At 41.6% G+C, this 20913-nt stretch overlaps 1 protein-coding gene across 2 annotated transcripts in view; it reads left to right on the forward strand.

The window, feature by feature from the left end:
• The window catches only part of CERS5 (ceramide synthase 5), a 35127-nt gene extending 14994 nt beyond the window's left edge, over positions 1–20133 (forward strand). The window contains exons 2-10 of one of the 2 annotated variants that reach the window (XM_019934466.3): positions 9346–9451; positions 10063–10193; positions 10819–10876; positions 12760–12810; positions 13501–13593; positions 15233–15361; positions 15463–15569; positions 16375–16531; positions 17570–19234. In XM_019934466.3, the coding sequence (XP_019790025.1) occupies positions 9346–9451; positions 10063–10193; positions 10819–10876; positions 12760–12810; positions 13501–13593; positions 15233–15361; positions 15463–15569; positions 16375–16531; positions 17570–17710 (973 nt within the window). In that variant the 3' untranslated portion in view covers positions 17711–19234. The other variant, XM_019934464.3, reaches the window with a different exon arrangement.
• The last annotated feature ends 780 nt before the right edge of the window (positions 20134–20913 follow it).

A 20913-nucleotide genomic window follows, 5' to 3' on the forward strand; every position in this document is an offset into this window, starting at 1 on the left:
TTTGTCCATTTCTTCCAGGTTGTCCATTTTATTGGCATATAGTTGCTTGTAGTAATCTCTCCTGATCCTTTGTATTTCTGCACTGTCAGTTGTTACTTCTTTTTCATTTCTAATTCTGTTGATTCGAGTGTTCTCCCTTTTTTATTTGATGAGTCTGGCTAATGGTTTATCAATTTTGTTTATCTTCTCAAAGAACCAGCTTTTAGTTTTACTGATCTTTGCTATTGTTTCCTTCATTTCTTTTTCATTTATTTCTGATCTGATCTTTATGATTTCTTTCCTTCTGTTTACTTTGTGTTTTTTAGTTCTTCTTTCTCTAATTGATTTAGGTGTCAGGTTAGGTTGTTTATTTGAGGTTTTTCTTGTTTCTTGAGGTAGGATTGTATTGCTATAAACTTACCTCTTAGATATGCTTTTGCTGCATCCCATAGGTTTTGGATCGTTGTGCTTTCATTGTCATTTGTGTCTCGGTATTTTTAGATTTCCTCTTTGATTTCTTCAGTGATGTTTTGGTTATTTAGTAGCGTATTGTTTAGCCTCCGTGTGTTTGTATTTTTTACAGTTTTTTCCTGTAATTGTTATATAGTCTCATAGCACTGTGGTCGGAAAAGATACTTGATACGATTTCAATTTTCTTGAATTTACCAAGGCTTGATTTGTGACCCAGGGTATGGTCTATCCTGGACAATGTTCCATCAGCACTTGAGAAGAAAGTGTATTCTGTTGTTTTTGGATGGAATGTCCTATAAATATCAATTAAGTCCATCTTATTTAATGTGTCATTTAAAGCTTGTGTTTCCTTATTTATTTTCATTTTGGATGATCTGTCCATTGGTGAAAGTGGGGTGTTAAAGTCCCCTACTATGGTGTGTTACTGTTGATTTCCCCTTTTATGGCTGTTTGCATTTGCCTTATGCATTGAGGTGCTCCTAGGTTGGGTGCATAAATATTTACAATTGTTATATCTTCTTCTTGGATTGATCCCTTGATCATTATGTAGTGTCCTTCCTTGTCTCTTGTAACATTCTTTATTTTAAAGTCTATTTTGTGTGATATGAGAATTGCTACTCCAGCTTTCTTTTGATTTCCATTTGCATGGAATATCTTTTTCCATCCCCTCACTTTCAGTCTGTATGTGTCCCTAGGTCTGAAGTGGTTCTCTTGTAGACACCATATATATGGGTCTTGTTTTTGTATCCATTCAGTCAGTCTGTGTCTTGGTTGGAGCATTTAATCCATTTACATTTAAGGTAATTATTGATATGTATGTTCCTATTACATTTTCTTAATTGTTTTGGGTTTGTTTTTGTAGGTCTTTTCTTTCTCTTGTGTTTCCTGCCTAGAGAAGTTTCTTTAGCATTTGCTGTAAAGCTGGTTTGGTGGTGCTGAATTCTCTTAACTTTTGCTTATCTCTAAAGGTTTAAATTTCTCCATCGAATCTGAATGAGATCCTTGCTGGGTAGAGTAATCCTGGTTGTAGGTTTTTCCCTTTCATCACTTTAAATATGTCCTGCCACTCCCTTCTGGCTTGCAGAGTTTCTGCTGAAAGATCAGCTGTTAACCTTATGGGGATTCCCTTGTATGTTATTTGTTGCTTTTCCCTTGCTGCTTTTAATATTTTTTCTTTGTATTTAATTTTTGATAGTTTGATTAGTATGTTTCTCTGCATGTTTCTCTTTGGATTTAACCTGTATGGTATTCTCTGTGCTTCCTGGACTTGGTTGACTATTTCCTTTCCATGTTAGGGAAGCTTTCGACTATAATCTCTTAAAATATTTTCTCCGATCCTTTCTTTTTCTCTTCTTCTTCTGGGACCCCTATAATTCGAATGTTGTTGTGTGTAATGTTGTCCCAGAGGTCTCTGAGACCGTCCTCAATTCTTTTTATTCTTTTTTCTTTATTCTGCTCCCTGGCAGTTATTTCCACCATTTTATCTTCCAGCTCACTTATCCATTCTTCTGCCTCAGTTTTTCGGTTATTGATTCCTTCTAGAGTATTTTTAATTTCATTTATTGTGTTGTTCACCATTGTTTGTTAGCTCTTTAATTCTTCTAGATCCTTGTTGAATGTTTCTTATATTTTCTCCATTCTGTTTCCAAGATTTTGGATCATCTTTACTATCATTACTCTGAATTCTTTTTCAGGTAGGTTGCCCATTTCATCTTCATTTATTTGGTCTTGAAGGTTTTTACCTTGCTCCTTCGTCTGTAACATTTTTTTTGTCGTTTTTTTTTTTTGATGGTGGTGCTGTATTCCTGTCTTACTGGTTGTTTGGCCTGAGACGTCCAGTACTGGAATTTGTAGGCAGTTGGATAGAGATGGGTCTTGGTGCTGAGTTGAGGACCTCTGGGAGGCCTCACTCCAACTGATATTCCCTGGGGTCTGAGGTTCTCTGTTAGTCCAGCAGTTTGGACTTGGAGCTCCCACCACAGGAGCTCGGGCCCGACCTCCGGCCTGAGAACCAATATCCTGCAAGCTTTGTGGCACGGTTAAAAAAAAAAAAGGAAGAAAGAAAAAAAGGAGCAGCACAATATGAAAGAGAAAAAACAAAATAGAATTAGAAATATAAAAATTATATTAGGAAAAATAAAACTATAATTGAAACAACTGCAACAAGGTAAAATAAAACCACAACAGAAAAAAGAAAAAAAAAGGGTGGGGGAGGGGGGGACAAGCCAAAAGGAGAGAACAATAACAAAGTATAAAGAATAAAATAAAATTAGAAAAATAAAAGATTTATTAGGAAAAATAAAAATATGAAAGAATCGACAGCAGTGAATCAACGATGTAAAACAGAACCCCAATCTAAAAGAGGAAAAAAGAAAAGAAAAAAAAAGCCTTGGCCATGGGGGCGGAGTTTAGGCTGGGGTGGCACTTAGGCAGGGACGGTGTTTATGGTGGGGTGGGGCTTAGGCGGGTGGGGGGTGATGTTTGAGCACGGGGTGGGGCCTAGGTGGGTGATGTTTAAGCATGGGGCGTGGCCTCTGCTTAGGACCTGTGGGGAAGAGGAGAGGCAGCATGTCCAAAGTAGGGCCTCAGGAGTGAGAAGTTCCGTAGTTTGGAGGTAGGGCGCTGAGTGAGGGTGTGTGGGTGGGGTTTAGGCCCAGCTCGTTGGAGGGGGTCTCCAAGTGTAGAGTCGAGGCCCTGGGTGGGGGTGTAGGGGCGGGGCTTGGGCTCTGCACTGCAGGAGGGAGGCTCCGAGGGCAGAGGATTAGGCCCAGGAGCCCAACAGGCTTCCTGGTGCCTAAGTGGACAGGGTGAGCAATGGCTCCGTTCCTTCGTGCCCCTCCCCCACCGTCTCCCCCAGGGTCTCCCCCATCGCCGCTGGACCCCTAACCGTGGGTGGGTCCCGCTGGGTGTAGGAACTCCTCTCCTCCCCCAGCCACCCCTTGGGGTGCTGGTGCTGGAGGTCTGGACTTTACTTTTGCTCTCCCTTCCCTCCCTCTCACTCCCTCAGGACCCGCTGGGCTGGAGGGAGCCTAGGTGGGCAGAGGATCAGGCCTGGGATCTCAGGAGGTGGGCAGGGGAAACCTAGCCACATTCCCTTTTGATCCTCTGCCCTCCCAATGGTCCCCCAATTTCCCCGTTTTCCCCTCCCCCAGCCACCCTTCAGGGGCACCAGTCCCGTCCGGCCTCCACTTCTCCTCCCCCTTCACTCCCCCCACACACTACCGGGTCACTGGGGGTTCCTCCCGTCCCTTTAGGTGTCTGTGGTCCCCCTCTGGTGCCTGGTAGGTGCCCTAGTTGTGAGGAGACGGAATTCCGCATCCTCCTGGTTTGCCATCTTGACTCCGCCCCCGAGTGTCCTTTTTACTTTCTCCTTCTCTTTCAACTCTTAGAAGTTACTTACATTTTTTGTTTGTTTGTTTGCGGTACTCGGGCCTCTCACTGTTGTGGCCACTCCCGTTGCGGAGGACGCGCAGGCTCACTGGCCATGGCTCACGGGCCCAGCCGCTCCGCGGCATGTGGGATCTTCCCAGACCGGGGCACGAACCCGTGTCCCCTGCATCGGCAGGCGGACTCTCAACCACTGCGCCACCAGGGAAACCCACTTACATTTTTTAATGTGATTGGTTTATTAAGAATTAAGTTGTAGGGAATTCCCTGGCAGTCCAGTGGTTACGACTCTGCGCTTTCAGTGCCAAGGGATCGGATTCAGTCCCTGGTTGGGGAGCTAAGATCCTGCAAGCCGAGTGGCGTGGCCAAAAAAAAAAATTCAATTGTAAAGGGAATGGACTTTCTGAATGTTTTCTATGGGATTCTGCATTTGCTTCTAAATATCTCAGCTATCTTCTCTCCATGTTTGTTTGTGTGTGTGTGTGTGTCTGTCTGTCTGTCTGTCTGTCTCTCTATGTGGAGGGTGGTGGAGGGAGTATTCAGGTTCAAAATATTTAGTTACTCAATACTCTTCACCTAATGATATACCATCTTCATCAGTCTGGATAAGACCTTTCTCTTTTTATTGTATTTTCCCCTTCTTCATCTTGTTTTCTATTTCAGTTTCTTTGATGGTTATTTTTCTTTTTTATATATCAATTTTGACATTTTATGTTTTTCCAGAAATTGATCTAAGCCAGTGCTTCCCAACCCAATCATGTTGCTGCACACATAGAAAATAATATGTGCATGCACAGTGGGGTATATGAGGCCAAAGGCTACAGACAAGGGTGTCTGGCTACCACCCACCCCATGGACCACCCTGAGAGCTAAGAGCAGTATCTCAACATAAGTATAATCCATCTGTGTTACTTTCCATGACACACTAGTTGAGAAGCTCGGTCTAGACTTTTGAATATATTTGTGTATAGTTCACATCCGTCAATGATGTTACAGTGGGTCACAAAGATAGAATTGTTGATATAGCTCTTGTCTCTGGTATGAAAAAGCAAAGCAGTGAGTAATTTCATCTTAATTAACCCAGGCTTAGATCAGCTGCTGCCATGTATCTGGAGGACAGGAAAGGGGCAGAATGAAATGGTCTCTCTAGAGTAGGACAGATACAGTACAATCAGGTTGGGTCACTAGACTTACGTTCCTTGAGTGGCAAGTGGAAAGGAGTAGTTTACCATTATAGACCACTAGGTGCCTACTTATTCAGATATGCAGGCAAAGGGTAGTCTGGTCTTACAAATTATTTTAAAACTTGGATAACATTGATACTGGAGAGGACAGAAAATCACAAGATAAGTTTGACGATGTCGTCCAGCACAGCAGTTTTCAAACTATGATGTCAGGAATTTTTACACTATTAAAAGTTATCGAGGACCCCAGAGAGTTTTTGCTTATATGGATAATATCTACCAATATGTACTGTTTTCAAAATTAACATAGAAAAATTTTTAAATTGTATTTATTAATTCACTTATAAATAACAATACATTGATTGTATTGGTAATATAACTAACGTTTTATGAAAAATTACTTTTCCAAAACAAAAAAAAATGTGAGGATAGCATTATTTTACATTTTTGTGAGCCTTTTTAATATCTGGTAGCTGTAGTCTCATATCAGTTCTGCATTCGATCTGTTGCTATATGTCATGTAAGCTGTGGAAAATTCCACTGTACACTCATGAGAGAATGAGAGAGAAAAGAATTATTATGAAACTATAGAATTATGAGAATAATTTTGACCTTGCAGAGCTCCTGAAAAGGGTCTCAGAGGTCTCCAGGCATGCTTTGAGGAGAGCTGATTTAACAGAAAGGATGAATGCTAATGCTAGGCTCTTTGGAGTTTGGCCAACCTATTTTATAAGTTATACTAAATGTCAGGTGAATGATGTAGAATGAACATATGACTAGGTGTGAACTTTCTCAAAGTTCTGATTTGAATTTTTTTTTTTTTTGGTTGTGCCGCATGGCATGTGGGATCTTAGTTCCCCAACCAGGGATCCAACCTGCGCCCCCTGCAGTGGAAGCATGGAGTCTTAACCACTGGGCTGCCAGGGAAGTCCCCTGATATGAATTTTTTTATCACAGAAAAAATTCTTTAGACTTCCCTGGTGGTCAAGTGGGTAGGAGTCTGCACTCCCAATGCAGGGGGCCTGGGTTCGATCCCGGTCAGTGAACTAGATCCCACAGGCATGCGGCAACTACGAGTTCGCATGCCGCAACTAAGAAGCCCATGTGCTGCAACTAAACATGCCACAATGAAGATCCTTCGTGCTGCAGCTAAGACCTGGTGCAGCCAAATAAATGATTAAATAAATAAATACTTAAAAAAAATTCTTTTCCAATCGTAAGTCCTTATATTTGGTTGTTTTTTTTTTGCGGTACGCGGGCCTCTCACTGTTGTGGCCTCTCCCGTTGCGGAGCCGCACAGGCTCAGCAGCCATGGCTCACGGGCCCAGCCGCTCCACGGCATGTGGGATATTCCCGGACCGGGGCACGAACCCGTGTCCCCTGCGTCGGCAGGTGGACTCTCAACCACTGCGCCACCAGGGAAGCCCTTTATATATGGTTTTGTGCTTCATGCTATAGCACAAAATCAGTGCCCAATAAATATTTGTCAAATAAACAAATTTTCTTAGAGTCTTACAGCTGTCACTGACTTGATGCCAATAGCTTTATGTCTTTCATTGAACTCTGAACTAATGAGGGCAGGATGTGAACTTAAGACAACTCTAGGATATTAAGTCTGCTTCAAGGTCTAGATAATAAAGCAATCTTGGCTTCACCCAAGTGATCAGGGTACAACCCCATCCCTGTTGTGTGAAAGAGGGTTTCTTGCTCTTCTCACTTTGCTGGAGGTACCGTCAGGGAGTACCCACACTGAACTATCTGTTCCTAGTGAAAATAATAATAGCTGCCTTTTAATGCATGTTTACAAAGTGTCAGGTACTGGGTTAGGCATGCATTATGTTATCTCATCTTTAAAATAAACCTGTGAAGCAGATACTATTATCCTCATTCTGTAGGTGAGTAGCTTTCACAAAGTCTCTTAGCTGGTAAAATCTGTCTAACCCCAGGGCCTTTAATCACCTGACTGCATTGAGGAAGAGGCCTGAATCAGGGAGTAAGAGTAGGAATTGGAAAGGCAGTTTTTTGTTCTTGGATCTACCTCTTCATTCAATTAATGTAGGTGGGAGGAGACAGGGAGAGAGGATTCAGTGCTTTTATCTCTGATACAGGCACCAACTCAACAGCAAAGAATGGCTACCTTTTTTTTTTCTTTTTTTTCTGGCCGTGCTACAGCACGGCATGTGGGATTGTAGTTCCCGGACCAGGGGTCGAACCTGCGCCCGCTGCAGTGGAAGCGCGGAGTCCTAACCACTGGACTACCAGGGAAGTCCCAAGAATGGCTGCCTTAATTACTGTTCTGGATGGTGATCAATGCTGCGTCCAAACTGAGCTCCAACAGAACAAGGGTGGAATTCACTAGACCTGTTCCTCGTCAATTGCTGAGCAACTACTGAGTACAGAACCTTGATAAATACAAAAACAGTATTCTCTGTGTTCACAAGGAGTTTAAACATGAATGGGGCTTTAAAATATTTGTACACAGAATTATATACCAGGAAGTATAAATTAAAGTATCTGTTAGCACTGGCATTTGAATAAAACTTTTATACCACCGGTGCAAAAGAGAGAAAAGAATGGGTCGCGGATGTGGCTTACTTTATCTGAATCAATGTTTCCCCATGGCTCAGGAACTTTGGTGATAAAGGTAAAAGAAGTTTTCATAGAGGAAGACAATAAACAAAGTTTCTTGTTTTCAGTCCCTCCCTTAGAGATAAATTCTGGATTTGAATGCAGATCAAGAAAATAGGTCAAGAGCATTCCATCTTACACCTCCCCGTTATAATTTCATCACGAGACTCCCTAAGATGCTAAGAGAGCTAGAACTGGTTTTGACTTATTCTGAAAGTGACTACATAAAGCTTTTCCTAGAGCTGAGGCTCATAAAAATCTATGGTTGTGTAGAACAGAGAGATCTTTCTTGCAGAGCCAAGGAATAATTCCTCAATTTTCAAAGATGTAAAAGTTATAAGTTAGTTATAATCAATGATATCACTATGGAATCTTAGAAAGAGAAAAAAATCTTTTATTTTTAAAATTTATTTATTTAATTTATTATTTTTTTTGGCTGCGTTGGGTCTTCGTTGCTGCGTGCGGGCTTTCTCTAGTTGTGGCGAGCGGGGACTATTCTTTATTGCGGTGTGCAGGCTTCTCATTGTGGTGGCTTCTCTTGTTGTGGAGCATGGGCTCTAGGCGCGTGGGCTTCAGTAGTTGTGGTGCGTGGGCTCAGTAGTTGTGGCTCATGGGCTTTAGAGCTCAGGCTCAGTAGTTGCGGCGCATGGGCTTAGTTGCTCCGCAGCATGTGGGATCTCCCCAGACCAGGGATCGAACCCGTGTCCCCTGCGTTGGCAGGCGGATTCTTAACCACTGCAGCGCCAGGGAAGCCCAAGAAAAAAAATCTTATACATCATCTCGTATAACCCCTTCTTTTAGATGACAAAACCAAAACCCAAGAATTAAGTGACTTGACCAAGTTTCTGTGACTTATTAGTGGTAGATCTGGGACTAGAATTGAGTACTAATAGGTAATTTCCTTCTTACCACTCTTCGTAGTTTCCCAGTTTTCTTTCTTCAGAGCTTCTGAAAGTTCAAAGTATTTCCGTATAGTCTTTTGATTAGGCAGGAAGGTGACCATGACCCAGGATATTTGTGTTTAGGAAGAGCTCAGTCTCAGTTCTACCTTTCCCTCCAATTAAGATCTTCTTGATCATCTGATATAAGGAAAATTACCATTTATTAAGCACTTTCCTTGTGTCACGGTCTTCATATATGTAATATCATTGTACCTGCAAGATTCATGTAAAGTAGACCCGCTTCTAACATTTTAATGGGAATATGAATCCCCTGGGAATCTTGTTAGTGCAGATTCTGATTTTGCTGGTCTGAGATGGGGTTCAAGATTCTGTATTTCTAAAAAGCTTCTAGGAAAAACCAGTAATGCTGCTTATCTGTTGGCTTTATGTTGAGTAGCAAGAATCTTAATCTTATAGATGAAAAAACTGAGCTTTAGCAAGATTAAATAAATTGCCCAAGTTCATACAGGCAGTAAATGGTAGACTAGTGATTTGATCTAGGTCTCTCTGACTCTAAAGCTCAAGATGTGATAAGGGAAGCCAGGGAAAAATGGAAAGAGAGCTTATGTTCCAATATTTCTTAAACAGGTCACTTCTCAAGTGAGTCAATGGCAGAATCCAGGACTAAATCAAAAAGTCCTGGCTCCGAGCCAAGTGTCTCCCCTTTTTCCTCTTATCAGTCCCCTAATCAGGATCTTTGCTTCATGCTTAGCAAACCATTTTTAGAATTGGCTTTTGGGTTTTCTCCATTACAGGTTTATTGCCAAACCCTGTGCACTCCATGTTGGCATCCAGGACAGTGGTCCTTATCAGGCCCAACCTAATGCCATCCTTGAAAAGGTGTTCATATCTGTTACCAAGGTAAGTGGGCAAAGAAACAGAGGAAGATTCGTGTGGGAGTTTATCCCATAGGGCAGGGGAGGATAAAAGAGCAAGTATTTCCAAGGGTAGGGATAGGATGGGATGATCTTTCACATTTGGGAAGTCCATAGAGCTATTAGGAAAACTTTATCCACTCAGGGAAATACCTTTGGGCCAGGATCCCTTAAATAAGTCAAGTTTACATACATTTGAGTTTTAGGCCTAGTAGTCACCACCACCCCTCCTTCTCCCCCAGACACACATCATATTTTGATTTTGTTTTTCCCTGCTCCAGCTCTTGTCATTACCTAGTTGCATAATCAAATGGAAATGGTACTGATAGCCTTTGCGGTTGGGTTTTAATATCTCTTTTTACTTAGCTTGGGCTGGAGGGAGAAGACCAAACAAGGATGTGTATAGATGAATGGTAAAGGTCCTTGATGTGTAAAATAGTACTTCATACTAAAACTGACTTTGGGGATGAAACCTGGAAAGAAAAACATTACTTAAGTCACTATAGTTATTGCCGCTTTGCCACTCAACTAGTCAAAGGGATTTAATGAGAGGTTTGAAGAAAAAGGGATGTTCTGACTCTGGTCATACATCTGCAGTATCCTGATGAAAAAAGGCTGGAGGGCCTGTCAAAGCAACTGGACTGGGATGTCCGAAAAATCCAATGCTGGTTTCGCCATCGGAGGAATCAGGACAAGCCCCCAACGCTCACTAAATTCTGTGAAAGCATGTAGGTGTGCAGAAGGAGGTGGGGAGTGAGGAGAAGGGTGGAGTATGACTGGACTAAGGTTTTCTTTTTGGAAATCACTTCTCTTGTTAGGATAACAGTCAATAGATGTGGAGGGCTAACTCTATTATAGGCTGGGAAGAAGAGAACTGGAAGCCTGATCACCCTTAGTTTCTTGGACATGCTTGCCCCTAAGCTAGATGTAGTTCCATTTTGTTCCCCTTTCCCAAATAAATTGGGAATGAATTCCTATACTGGCACTTACATAGGTAGATATGCATACCTACTATAATCCATTTCACTGGATTTTTGCTGATTATCCTCTGGACACCGAGTGCTGTATTTCTCATTATCATGCAAAAAAAAATAATAGGCACTATCATCAGGGAGTCTAATATGGAAGAAAAGTTTACTAAAGACAGTATACACTTGTGGAAATCTATTTTAAACAGAGGCTGGAAGATTTTTATCTCTTTGGTTTTTTCGGTAACAGTATTTGTCCCTATTATGGGAACTTAATTTCTTACCAGTAACTGTCTTATCCCCAAATCTGCTCTCTTGACTTCTTTACTTCACAGACTTTCTTTTGAGTAAATATTTATCTAACTTCTACTTCTTGCCCATCCAGGTGGAGATTCACTTTTTATTTATGTATATTCTGCTATGGAGTTAGATTTCTCTGGTCGGTGAGTCTGAACTTTCTCTGGTTCTCTGTTGGGTTCTAATCATACCTACATTCCTGGAGATAAGAGTTAAATACCTTTAGATTTTGTCCCTTACTCCCTTTTCTTCTTTTCTTGTGATTTTTTTTTTTTTTTCTTGTGATAAGCTAAATAGATTGTCTTCTGTCTGGGGCCTGACATCAGTAACCTCATGACTCTACTGTTTCTCCCATAAATAATGCTAATAATAAAAAAATTAATTAAATCAGCATAGTACGTGATGGTTTACAAAAGCACTTGACAAAAGTCCTGTTCTTTCAAGGAGGAGACATTACAGAAATCAAGTCAGTAACTCATTATAGTGGGTAAAACAGGTATTATTCCTGCTTTTCAGCTAATTGTCAGAGTCAAAGAAGAATTTCAGGCTTTTTGATTCATGAGTCCGTTTTTTTTTTTCACTGTACCACACTATTTTCCTCTAAATGCAATAATTGAGGCTTCAAAATACATGAAACATAAAGAGGCAGAAAGAAGGGAAAAGGAAGAGAATAGACAAATATACAGTCATATTTGGAGATTTTAATACTCTTCATAATTGACTAAATCACTAGACAAAAATCACTGAAGTTGTAGAAGATTTAAACAACACAGTCAATCAATTTGGCCTAATTGACATTTATAGGACACTACACCAACAGCTGAAGAATATGTATTATTTTCAAATGTACATGGAACACCAACTAAGATAACCATATGTTAGGCCATAAAATTAGTCTCAGCAAATTTTAAAATATTGAAATCTTACAAAATATGTTCTCTGACCATATGGAATTAAAATAGAAATCAAATTAATAATAAAAAGATATCTAGAGAAATATTTGGAAGTTAAACAACTCTTCTAAATAACCCGAAGATCAAATAAGAAATCATAGGGAAATTAGCAAATATTTTGAATTGAATGATGCTGAAAATACAACATACCAAAATGTGTGGCATGCAGCTAAAGCATACTTAAGAGGAAATTTATAACTTTAAATGTTTATATTAGAAAAGAAGAAAGCTTTAAAGTCAATGATCTAAGTTTTCACTTTAAGATCCAGAAAAAGAAGAGCAAAGTAAACCCAAAGTAAGTTAAAGGAAAGGAAAAAGCAAAAATCGATGAAATAGGCATTAGACAAATAATGGAGAAAATTAATAAAGCCAAAAGTTGGTTCTTTGAAAGGTTTAATTAAAATTGATAAACCCTTAGAAAAAAATAAGAAAACAAATTATCAGTATCAGGAAGAAAAAGAGGCTATCACGGGGATTTCCCTGTTTGTCCAATGTTAAGACTCCGCCTTCCAATGCAGGGAGTGCAGGTTCGATCCTGGTTGGGGAACTAAGGTCCCACATGCTGTGGGGTGTGGCCAAAACTTAAAAAAAAAAAAAAAAGAAGAAGCTATCACTACATATCCTGTAGACATTGAAAGAATAATAGGACAAGATTGTGAACAATTTAACAGTAATAAATTCAACAACTTAGATGAAATGGACTTAATTGAAACTCCATTAGAGATTATTACTTTTGACTTGTGAATCTTTGGCATGGAGATCTCGCTCTCAGTTATTAAATGAAATCATTGTCTTCCTGCCTGCCAGTTTCCTATATATTCCAGGTTGTGATGTTTCCAGAAACTATCCTAGAGCTCTCATTGCTCTTACATACCTCAAAGCATGGTTTCTCTCTTTGTAATAACACTTTCTTGTTCTAGAAGAAAAGTCTAGCCATTTAGTTACCCTAAATTCTGTCAAGAGGGATTCCTTTTTCTTTCCCAACTCTTTTGCCCCAAGCATAGAGAGAAAGGGATTATATAGATGAGCCAGGGGAGAATTCTAAGGGCTGACTTAGATTATCTGTTTTCTCTTAGTCGCCTTGGTTCTGGGACACCCGACAATGCTGGCACAGTTACCCTTATCAGGTAGGATCTGAGCCCTTTCAAGACAGGGGTCTTATGTGTGTGTGTAAGATGGGGTTGGGGAGAGTACATTGCCAGTCCTAAGGGAAGATAGCACATTTCCTTGGGATTCTTGAGGGATTAGGGACTGAGTCTCTTTGAGTCATATATTCAGGTATATATTTTTGGGGTCCCCATAAGCAGTGAAATCCAGTGATCTGTTTGTTCCAGGTTCCTATATTCACCCTAATTGGGCTGGAAAGAAAAACAGCTCCCTGGCACTTAATGAGGTGCTTTCTGGTTCATGTGTCCCTTTTGAATCCCTCAAGATTTTCTACTATGGTTCTAGTCCATAGTAGAAAAATGTCAGGGGACTGCTAACAGAGTAGAAGAAAGAAAGGCCTCAGTGTATTTAATCCCCTGAAAAGCACTAATTGCCCAGAATTCTAGACACACTAATTTGGTTGTGCTATAGTATGTGTTAACCTTATCTGATCTCTGAAAGATGAGAGCTGAAGATGTGTATGTGGAAGGGAAGAGGTTTAAGTCTCCGCACCAATCCAAGGTCTGTTAGCTATTGCAGATCTTGGAAGATGATGGAGAGGAAGGTTATTTAATAATTTGCGGTATGGCTCCTCTGAGAGGGAGAAATTTGGGGAGGTGGAATGAGTCTTTGACTAGCTGGTATTCTAACTACTACTTTCTCTCTTCCAGCCTCTCACAAATGGGCTTTATTACTATTATATCATGGAATTGGCTTTCTATTGGTCTCTTATGTTTTCTCAGTTTACAGACATTAAAAGAAAGGTAAGGACATTGGCTCCCTCAACTCCCTGACTTATTGCATCCTCCTTTCCAGCAGCTATCATCATTATTGTCATTGTGATAGATTCTCTGCCCTGATTGGGACCACAAAAGAGGGAGAAAGTAGGTTTAATGGGACTTTTAGCTCTTTGTAATGTTCTCAGAAGTGAGACCTGACTAATGATGAAGTATATTTGAGGCATTCAGGGCAGCCCAGGATGAAAACAGTTAACCGTCTAAGAAGCATACCCTTTTCCTCATTTTCTCCAAGGTTCTTACATATACAAAGCTCAGGAAACTTAGTCTGAGCTTAGTTCCTAAGCTCAGAACGTAGGGATAGTAAGGCCTGATCCAGGAAAGGCCTTGATTCCAGAAAAGCTAGACCTGGCTTTTGTTTGGCATTAGGGACCCTTGTTCCCTCTCTGTTCTCCCTTCTTGGTGACCCCACTTACTTAAAGAATGTCAGTTGGAAGGGGTTTAGGATGATTTAGTTTACCCTTTACTTACTGTTTAGGAAACGAAGATTCAGAGAAGTGAGTTGACTTGCCCACAGAGTGGCAAAGTTGGAAATGACTGAAGTTTTTTATAAGCAGACAGAAAGGGCAGAATCTTCACCTTTTATTGGTGTCCACCTGACATAATGCAGTTCCAGCAGCTCTAACCCTAATCTATCACTAACTTGTGGTTATCTTTGGTAAGGAAAATCAGGGTTAGCCTTTGTGGGAATGGATTGAAATTGATCTGGGTTATTAGTTGTTGTGTAACCTAGAAGCTTGATACACAATTCAGATGCCTTTCACCCTCCTATGATTAGTAGACACAGGTCTCCTTACTAAAATTTTATTTTAATACATGACGCATATAAAAAGGTTTGTAATACATATGTTGGTTTTAAAACATTCTAGAACGTGTATTTGTAAACTCATCCCCAACTCAAGAGCTAAAATGTACCATTGTATCTGTCTCTGTGGAGAGCACAGACTTTATATCCTTGCTTCTCTGATGCAGATTTACCTGCCCTCTCCCACCCTCTCTCCCTCACTGGGCTGGGAAGTATTTATTAGATATGTCTGATAACTCAGGTATTTAGAGATTTCTCCAGAGCTAACCTTGGCATTTGAACCCAAGGGGAAGTTTGAGCTTTAAATCTGAAAGCAGGAAGTGCTTGTAGTAAGATGGATTGTTTAGCATGTCTCTGAAATGTTTTGGAATAGTTTAGCTTTGCCCCCTTCACAAACCTCCCCTTTCTGTTAGGTCCCTTTGGTTGAAATTTCCTTCATCAAAGCAGAAGAGTCTTAGACTTCCAAGGATATCTGAAATGTCTAAGGCTTGTATGCCTGACTACCACCTGGGAAATTATTTCCAAGTGTCAGCTCAGCATCCAAGCTGTACATGTTCTGCAACTACCAAAGAAAATTGTTCTTTTCTGTGTTTTGAGCTATATTAACGTAGATTATGGGTCAGTCATTGACGTAGAGAGTTTTGGGTCAAATGTTAGGCAGCTCCCTGAGGGAGAATTTAAACAAAATGGAACTTCTAAGGGGTGGAATAAGACCTTCTGAGAACAATGCAGGACATTGAGTTGGCCAGCAGCTCTATGGCCTTGCCTTTACCTGCCTGTTTTATTTCCATTCCTTCCTAGGACTTCCTGATCATGTTTGTGCATCACTTGGCCACCATTGGGCTCATTACCTTCTCCTACATCAACAACATGGTTCGAGTGGGAACTCTGGTCATGTGTCTACATGATGCCTCAGACTTCTTGCTGGAGGTAAGACCCCAACCCCCCTTTCCTCACTATTCCTCTTTCTTTACTTTCCCTCCTGAGAACTGGCTTTCTCCCCAGCTCAATTCTTATCTTCCTTTCTCCAGGCAGCCAAGCTGGCCAATTATGCCAAGTATCAGCGTCTCTGTGACACCCTTTTTGTGATCTTCAGTGCTATTTTTGTGGTGACTCGTCTAGGAATCTATCCATTCTGGTAAGTGGTAGGGCTGTGGAGCTATGGTAGATACGTAGCCATAAACTGGTGATACCTTTCACCAGTTGAGGGAACAGACCACCAAGGTTCCCTAACCCTAAATATTGCTCTGCTTCTTCCTTGACCTAACCTGACCCTTTATGGACTCTCAAAGGACCTCATTTCCCTTGCACAATATTTCTAGTGAGGTGTAATCTAGACTGAGAGCATCCAACTCACTTAGCTGTGGCTCGCCTGACTCATCTCTGAGGAGCAGTCTTCATTTTATGCCTAAGTAATTCCTTTGCCTTCTTTTGTACTGATTACAAAATTCTCAGGCTCTTGCTTGTTTTCCTGCTCTATACCCTGTCTCCCACCCTGACCAACACACACATACACCACTCTCACTTCTACACTCACTACTTTATGATACAAAGTCATTGACTCTGTGGGTTGGAGATTCTCCTTAGTCTGAGGGAATCAGCTACCAGCTGTCCTATATGTGCCTGAGGATCTGAGTAATTCCTAGGATTATGATTAAAATTGGTGTCCCAAACTTGTGAAACTCTGTATATTTGAAGTGATTAATAATACGACTTATTCTATCAGTTGCTAAGATTTCTATATCTTCCCTTATCCCTAAAGATAGAAAACTCCATGGGCCCCTTTCTTTATTCTTTTCTCACTGTGGATGAATATCTCTGGAACTTCAACTGATAGAAGGTATGGGGAGAAAACACAAGGTTCTGCTTTCCAGGGAATTCAGCTTCATCCCTATCTGTCTGGCTTTGACTCTGGAATCTGACCATTGGCCTCCCTCTTACAGGATTCTGAACACGACCCTCTTTGAGAGTTGGGAGATGATCGGGCCCTATCCGTCCTGGTGGCTCTTCAATGGCCTTCTCCTGATCCTACAGGTTCTGCATGTCATCTGGTCCTACCTAATTGCACGAATTGCTTTCAAAGCCTTGATCCGAGGAAAGGTGAGGATGAAAGATGGCTTCTTTCTTTGGGGCTGGGTGGGAAAATAGGTATTACCCAGCAAAGAGCCTAGGGCTCCAAAGTTTCCATCTTTTCTTTAAGTATGAGTGTTTAGCCATCTAAGACATGACTTAGATGTCAGAGGAAGAATCTGCCTTCTTCCTGTCCCTTAGGAATGACCATTGTAAAATAATAAACAGGATTAGGTTTGGAGATGACCTCAACCATTTCCTACCCCTTACCTACCTACTTGGTGGATTTCATATTTTTGTTTTTAGCATGGGAACCTTTTTTCAAAGGAAATCATATGCAGAGCTCCAAGATATACACTGTATAAAAGCAGAGATGTTAGATTGCCTAGGAGTAGTTTGGTAAGTCGCAAGCCACCCCAAGATGGCCACACTGTGATGTTCAAGATATGGTTTATGTAAGGGACTAAGTACCGATCTCACCTTACTGTTGTATGAGGCAGGGGTCTTAAGTGAGATAGGTCTTTAGGGTTTCAAATACCCATCTTATGCCAAGAGCCCAAAAGCATAAAGAAAGATCATTCAGTGATAAAACTCATAACTGAATTTTGCAAATTCTGAAGCAGTCAGACTGTGTTAGCCTGCGGGCTGGGGATTCAGCCTTCGGCAATACACAATCCCAAGGGGAGGGGCTCTGGTAGAGGATACACTGACTCTAGGACAAAGGGATGGAATGTTTCCCAGGAATATATGATCCCTTGTGTCGCTATTCTTTTTTTGTTTTGTTTTGTTTTTGTTTTTTTGCGGTACGCGGGCCTCTCACTGTTGTGGCCTCTCCTGTTGCGGAGCACAGGCTCCAGACGCGCAGGCTCAGTGGCCATGGCTCACGGGCCCAGCACGAACCCGTGTCCCCTGCATCGGCAGGCAGACTCTCAACCACTGCGCCACCAGGGAAGCCCTTGTGTCGCTATTCTTTATGGCTGCAATTGGTTTCAGAACTTGCTTAGTGTGCCTGTGCATCTTGCTGTAGCTACTGGACATCTCTCTTCTCCCCTGCTCTTTCCTGACCAGGTGACCTATCCAGGAGGGATTAGACCCAGACTCTGTACTCTCCACTCTTTTCTCACCTCCTTCCTTTTTTCTATGCCTGGTGGGAGCTGGACAGTTTCATCTCTTGCATGTAAGTGTATCTGTGCTTCTGGTGTTCAGTGAAGCATGTCTGTCTGAATGTGTTTCTCTTCCTTCCTGCTTTCCATTCTGTTTCCCTGGGTTGTATCAGAGCATGTATCTCTCCTGACTCCAGCCACGGTGCCAGTCGGGTGAATGGTCACATGGGAGGCAGCTACTGGCTGAAGAGTAAGGTGGTTGGTATGGGGACTTCAGCGTAGATGGACTTGTAGGGCTGCTGACAGCCTGCTCCTCTGGGCCTCCCCGCATCTGCACTCCTGTGACTAGGGGGTGTGCAGGGCACTGAGGAGAATCAAAGAAGAAAATATTTTCACTTCTTTAAAAAACTCTGCCATTTTATATGGAGCTCAGGTTGGGCCATTGTTGAATGGAGCTCAAGTTGCCAGGTTCTTTTTCCTAAATTGAGGCAAGATTAGAGTCTACTCATTTTTTTTCCCCTTTCTGTTTTTCCTTTCCTTCCCACCCACCCACTGCCCCCCTCCTTTTTGAGCCTCCCTTTCCCTCAAATTTAGACACACTGCCCTCTGGTGGAAATTTCCTAAAGATCAGATAATCAGTTCATCTGGGTTCAGAGGTCGATAGCTATAATAAACCATAGAATCTTAGAGCTAACCAAAGCAATTCCCCCACCCCTTGGCAATAGCAATTGTAGTTTTGTTTCCTTCTCACCCCCTTCTCTTAGTTACTTTAAAAAAACAAAAACAACAAAAAAAACACATTTATTATCCTTCAGTTCGGGAGGGCAAAAGTCTGACATAGGTTTCACTGGGTTTTTCTCCTTTACTTTTATGGTCCACGGTAGAGAATCTGAAATACTGTGCTTGGTATGCAGGATAGTTTAGATTGAAAAACACTGCTGTAATCCAAATCCTTCATTTGAAAATATAGAACAAAAAGCTGAGGTTGAAAGGTAAAGATTCATAGAGAGTAGCATGATTGGGACTGGGATTTTTTACTCGCTGACTGCCAGTCTACTTTTCTTTTCACCATACTGTGTATCTTGGGGTTGCTCAAGAGAAGTAACTATCAACACCCTATGACCCTAGTCATAGGGTGTCAATAGTTGAGCCCAGGAAGAGCCCAGTTGTGGATCAGCTTTGGGGATAAAGCAAAACTCTGGATAACCAAAACTGCAGTGGCCACACCACCAGAAGATAGAAGCAATGATGATAGCCATATGTATTGTTTGTGTTGGCCTTTTCTTTTCTTGAGGTACAATAGGAGAAAGGGTGTCTGTGGAGTTTCCTTCAAACCTAAACCACAACTGGGTGAATGATTTCAGCTCTTTTAGGCTGTTCCTGAAAGATAAACTCCTCTACCAAGATGGCTACTTATTCCATTCAGAACAGAATTAGAGATGATGAGAGAGAAACCCAGAAAGCAGGCAAAGGATATTCACAACAGTCTCTGTGGTCCAGATAGTATTTTGAGTCAGGTGCCACCAGAAAGTAGGCCAGATTGGGAGCAATGCCCAAACATGGGCTCTGTGGGCTTTGTCTGTCTTATGATTCTAGAAAAGTTCTGTCCTTACCTTTTCTACCTTTGGCCTCATCCCACCCAGGTATCTAAGGATGATCGCAGTGATGTGGAAAGCAGCTCAGAAGAAGAAGATATGACCAGTAGCACAAAAGGCCCCTGTGGCCGCAGCTCCAGCAATGGTGCCGGTCGGGTGAATGGTCACATGGGAGGCAGCTACTGGCTGAAGAGTAAGGTGGTTGGTATGGGGACTTCAGCATAGATGGACTCGTAGGGCTGCTGGCAACCTACTCCTCTGGGCCTCCCCGCATCTGCACTCCTGTGACTAGGGCGTGTGCAGGGCACTGAGGAGAATCAAAGAAGCAAATATTTTCACTTTTTTAAAAAAACTCTGCCATTTTGTATTTAATAGCCTCCAGGTTCTTTCAGTAATGTTATTTGCTCTGTGTGTGCACGTGCGTGTGTGCATATGTGTGCACATGTGCATATGCATTTGTGCATATGTGTGAGTTTCGTTGCCTAGGTTGGAGCACAAGCCTGGTCCCCTTTGAACCCACCTCAATCCCAGATTTGGCTGCATCTTGAATTATGCTGGCTCCAGAGAGTCCCCTCCCTTGTTGCCCATGGCTCTTGAAGTTCTGGCCATCTGAATGGAGCAGCTAAGTTCACTCCAGGTTTCTGCACTGTTCCTCCTTTGGAGATGGAATATTTCACACGACGTTATATAGAAACAGACAACCATGAATGGATGGCCAGGATTGCTGTGGCCCCTAGCTAGGTCCCCTTCCTGCCACCTGGTAGTGATGGACAGCTGCTGATAGATACCCTGCTCTTTATTCAGTGGTACGCAGGGAGTTGGGGGGTGGGAGGAACAGGTGAGCTGAGGGCTGGAGGACAACAGCCACTGGGTGAGTTGTTAACGGTTTATACTATTGTTTACTCTTCTGTGATTAAAAGTGCTTCAACCCTCATCTGCTGTCTCAACCTCTTTAGTCACTCTGTCCCCAATCCCCTGAACCCATAATCTAATTAAGAACTTTTTCACGTCTGATTCTAGAGGCCATTGGACACCAAGTTTTTCCTTTCTGTGCATGCTGGAAAGAGAGCGCCTGCATTTTAGGGCTTTATATTTTAAGAAAAAATAAACATGTGTAGTGACCATAAGAAAAAATACTGAGCAGATGAAAGCATGTATATTACTAAAGCAACAAAGGCTGTGGTTGAAGAGCTAAGACACCTTGAGTATTTCCTGTATTTCCCATTTTATTGAATACAGAGACTGCCAGTTAACATCTTAAGATTGCAATAAGTGAGTCTAAGCAGATGTTTTCTCTTTTAGTTCTGTTTTTCTCTTTTAGCCTATGGAGAAAAAGTCTTCCTAATCTAGATTTTTCTCTAGTTGAGGTCAAGGCAAAATTACTAATAGTAGTATTCATCTCTTAAAATAGTTTTCCATTTAGTGAATATTCAGATTACCAAAATATTTCCAGATGCTCTTGTGTACATTAAGACATATGGTGTGCTTCATTGTTAGGGAGATGGATAAAAATTGAAAGAAGTAGGTTATTGTTCTAAGAATCAGATACTCATTTGATGTTCATTGACATCATTGGGATATTGACTCTACTAAACTTACTGAGTGGCTGGATTTTAAAAAGACTTACTATAGGGCATGGAAAAATTAAGTTCTAAAAAGTCTTACATAGTTATTTGGTCAGAGCTAGTCAGGAAGACTAAAAGACTAGGGTCTT

This window comes from Tursiops truncatus, chromosome 11, assembly GCF_011762595.2.
Source record: "Tursiops truncatus isolate mTurTru1 chromosome 11, mTurTru1.mat.Y, whole genome shotgun sequence".
NCBI classification, from domain to species: Eukaryota; Metazoa; Chordata; class Mammalia; order Artiodactyla; family Delphinidae; genus Tursiops; species Tursiops truncatus.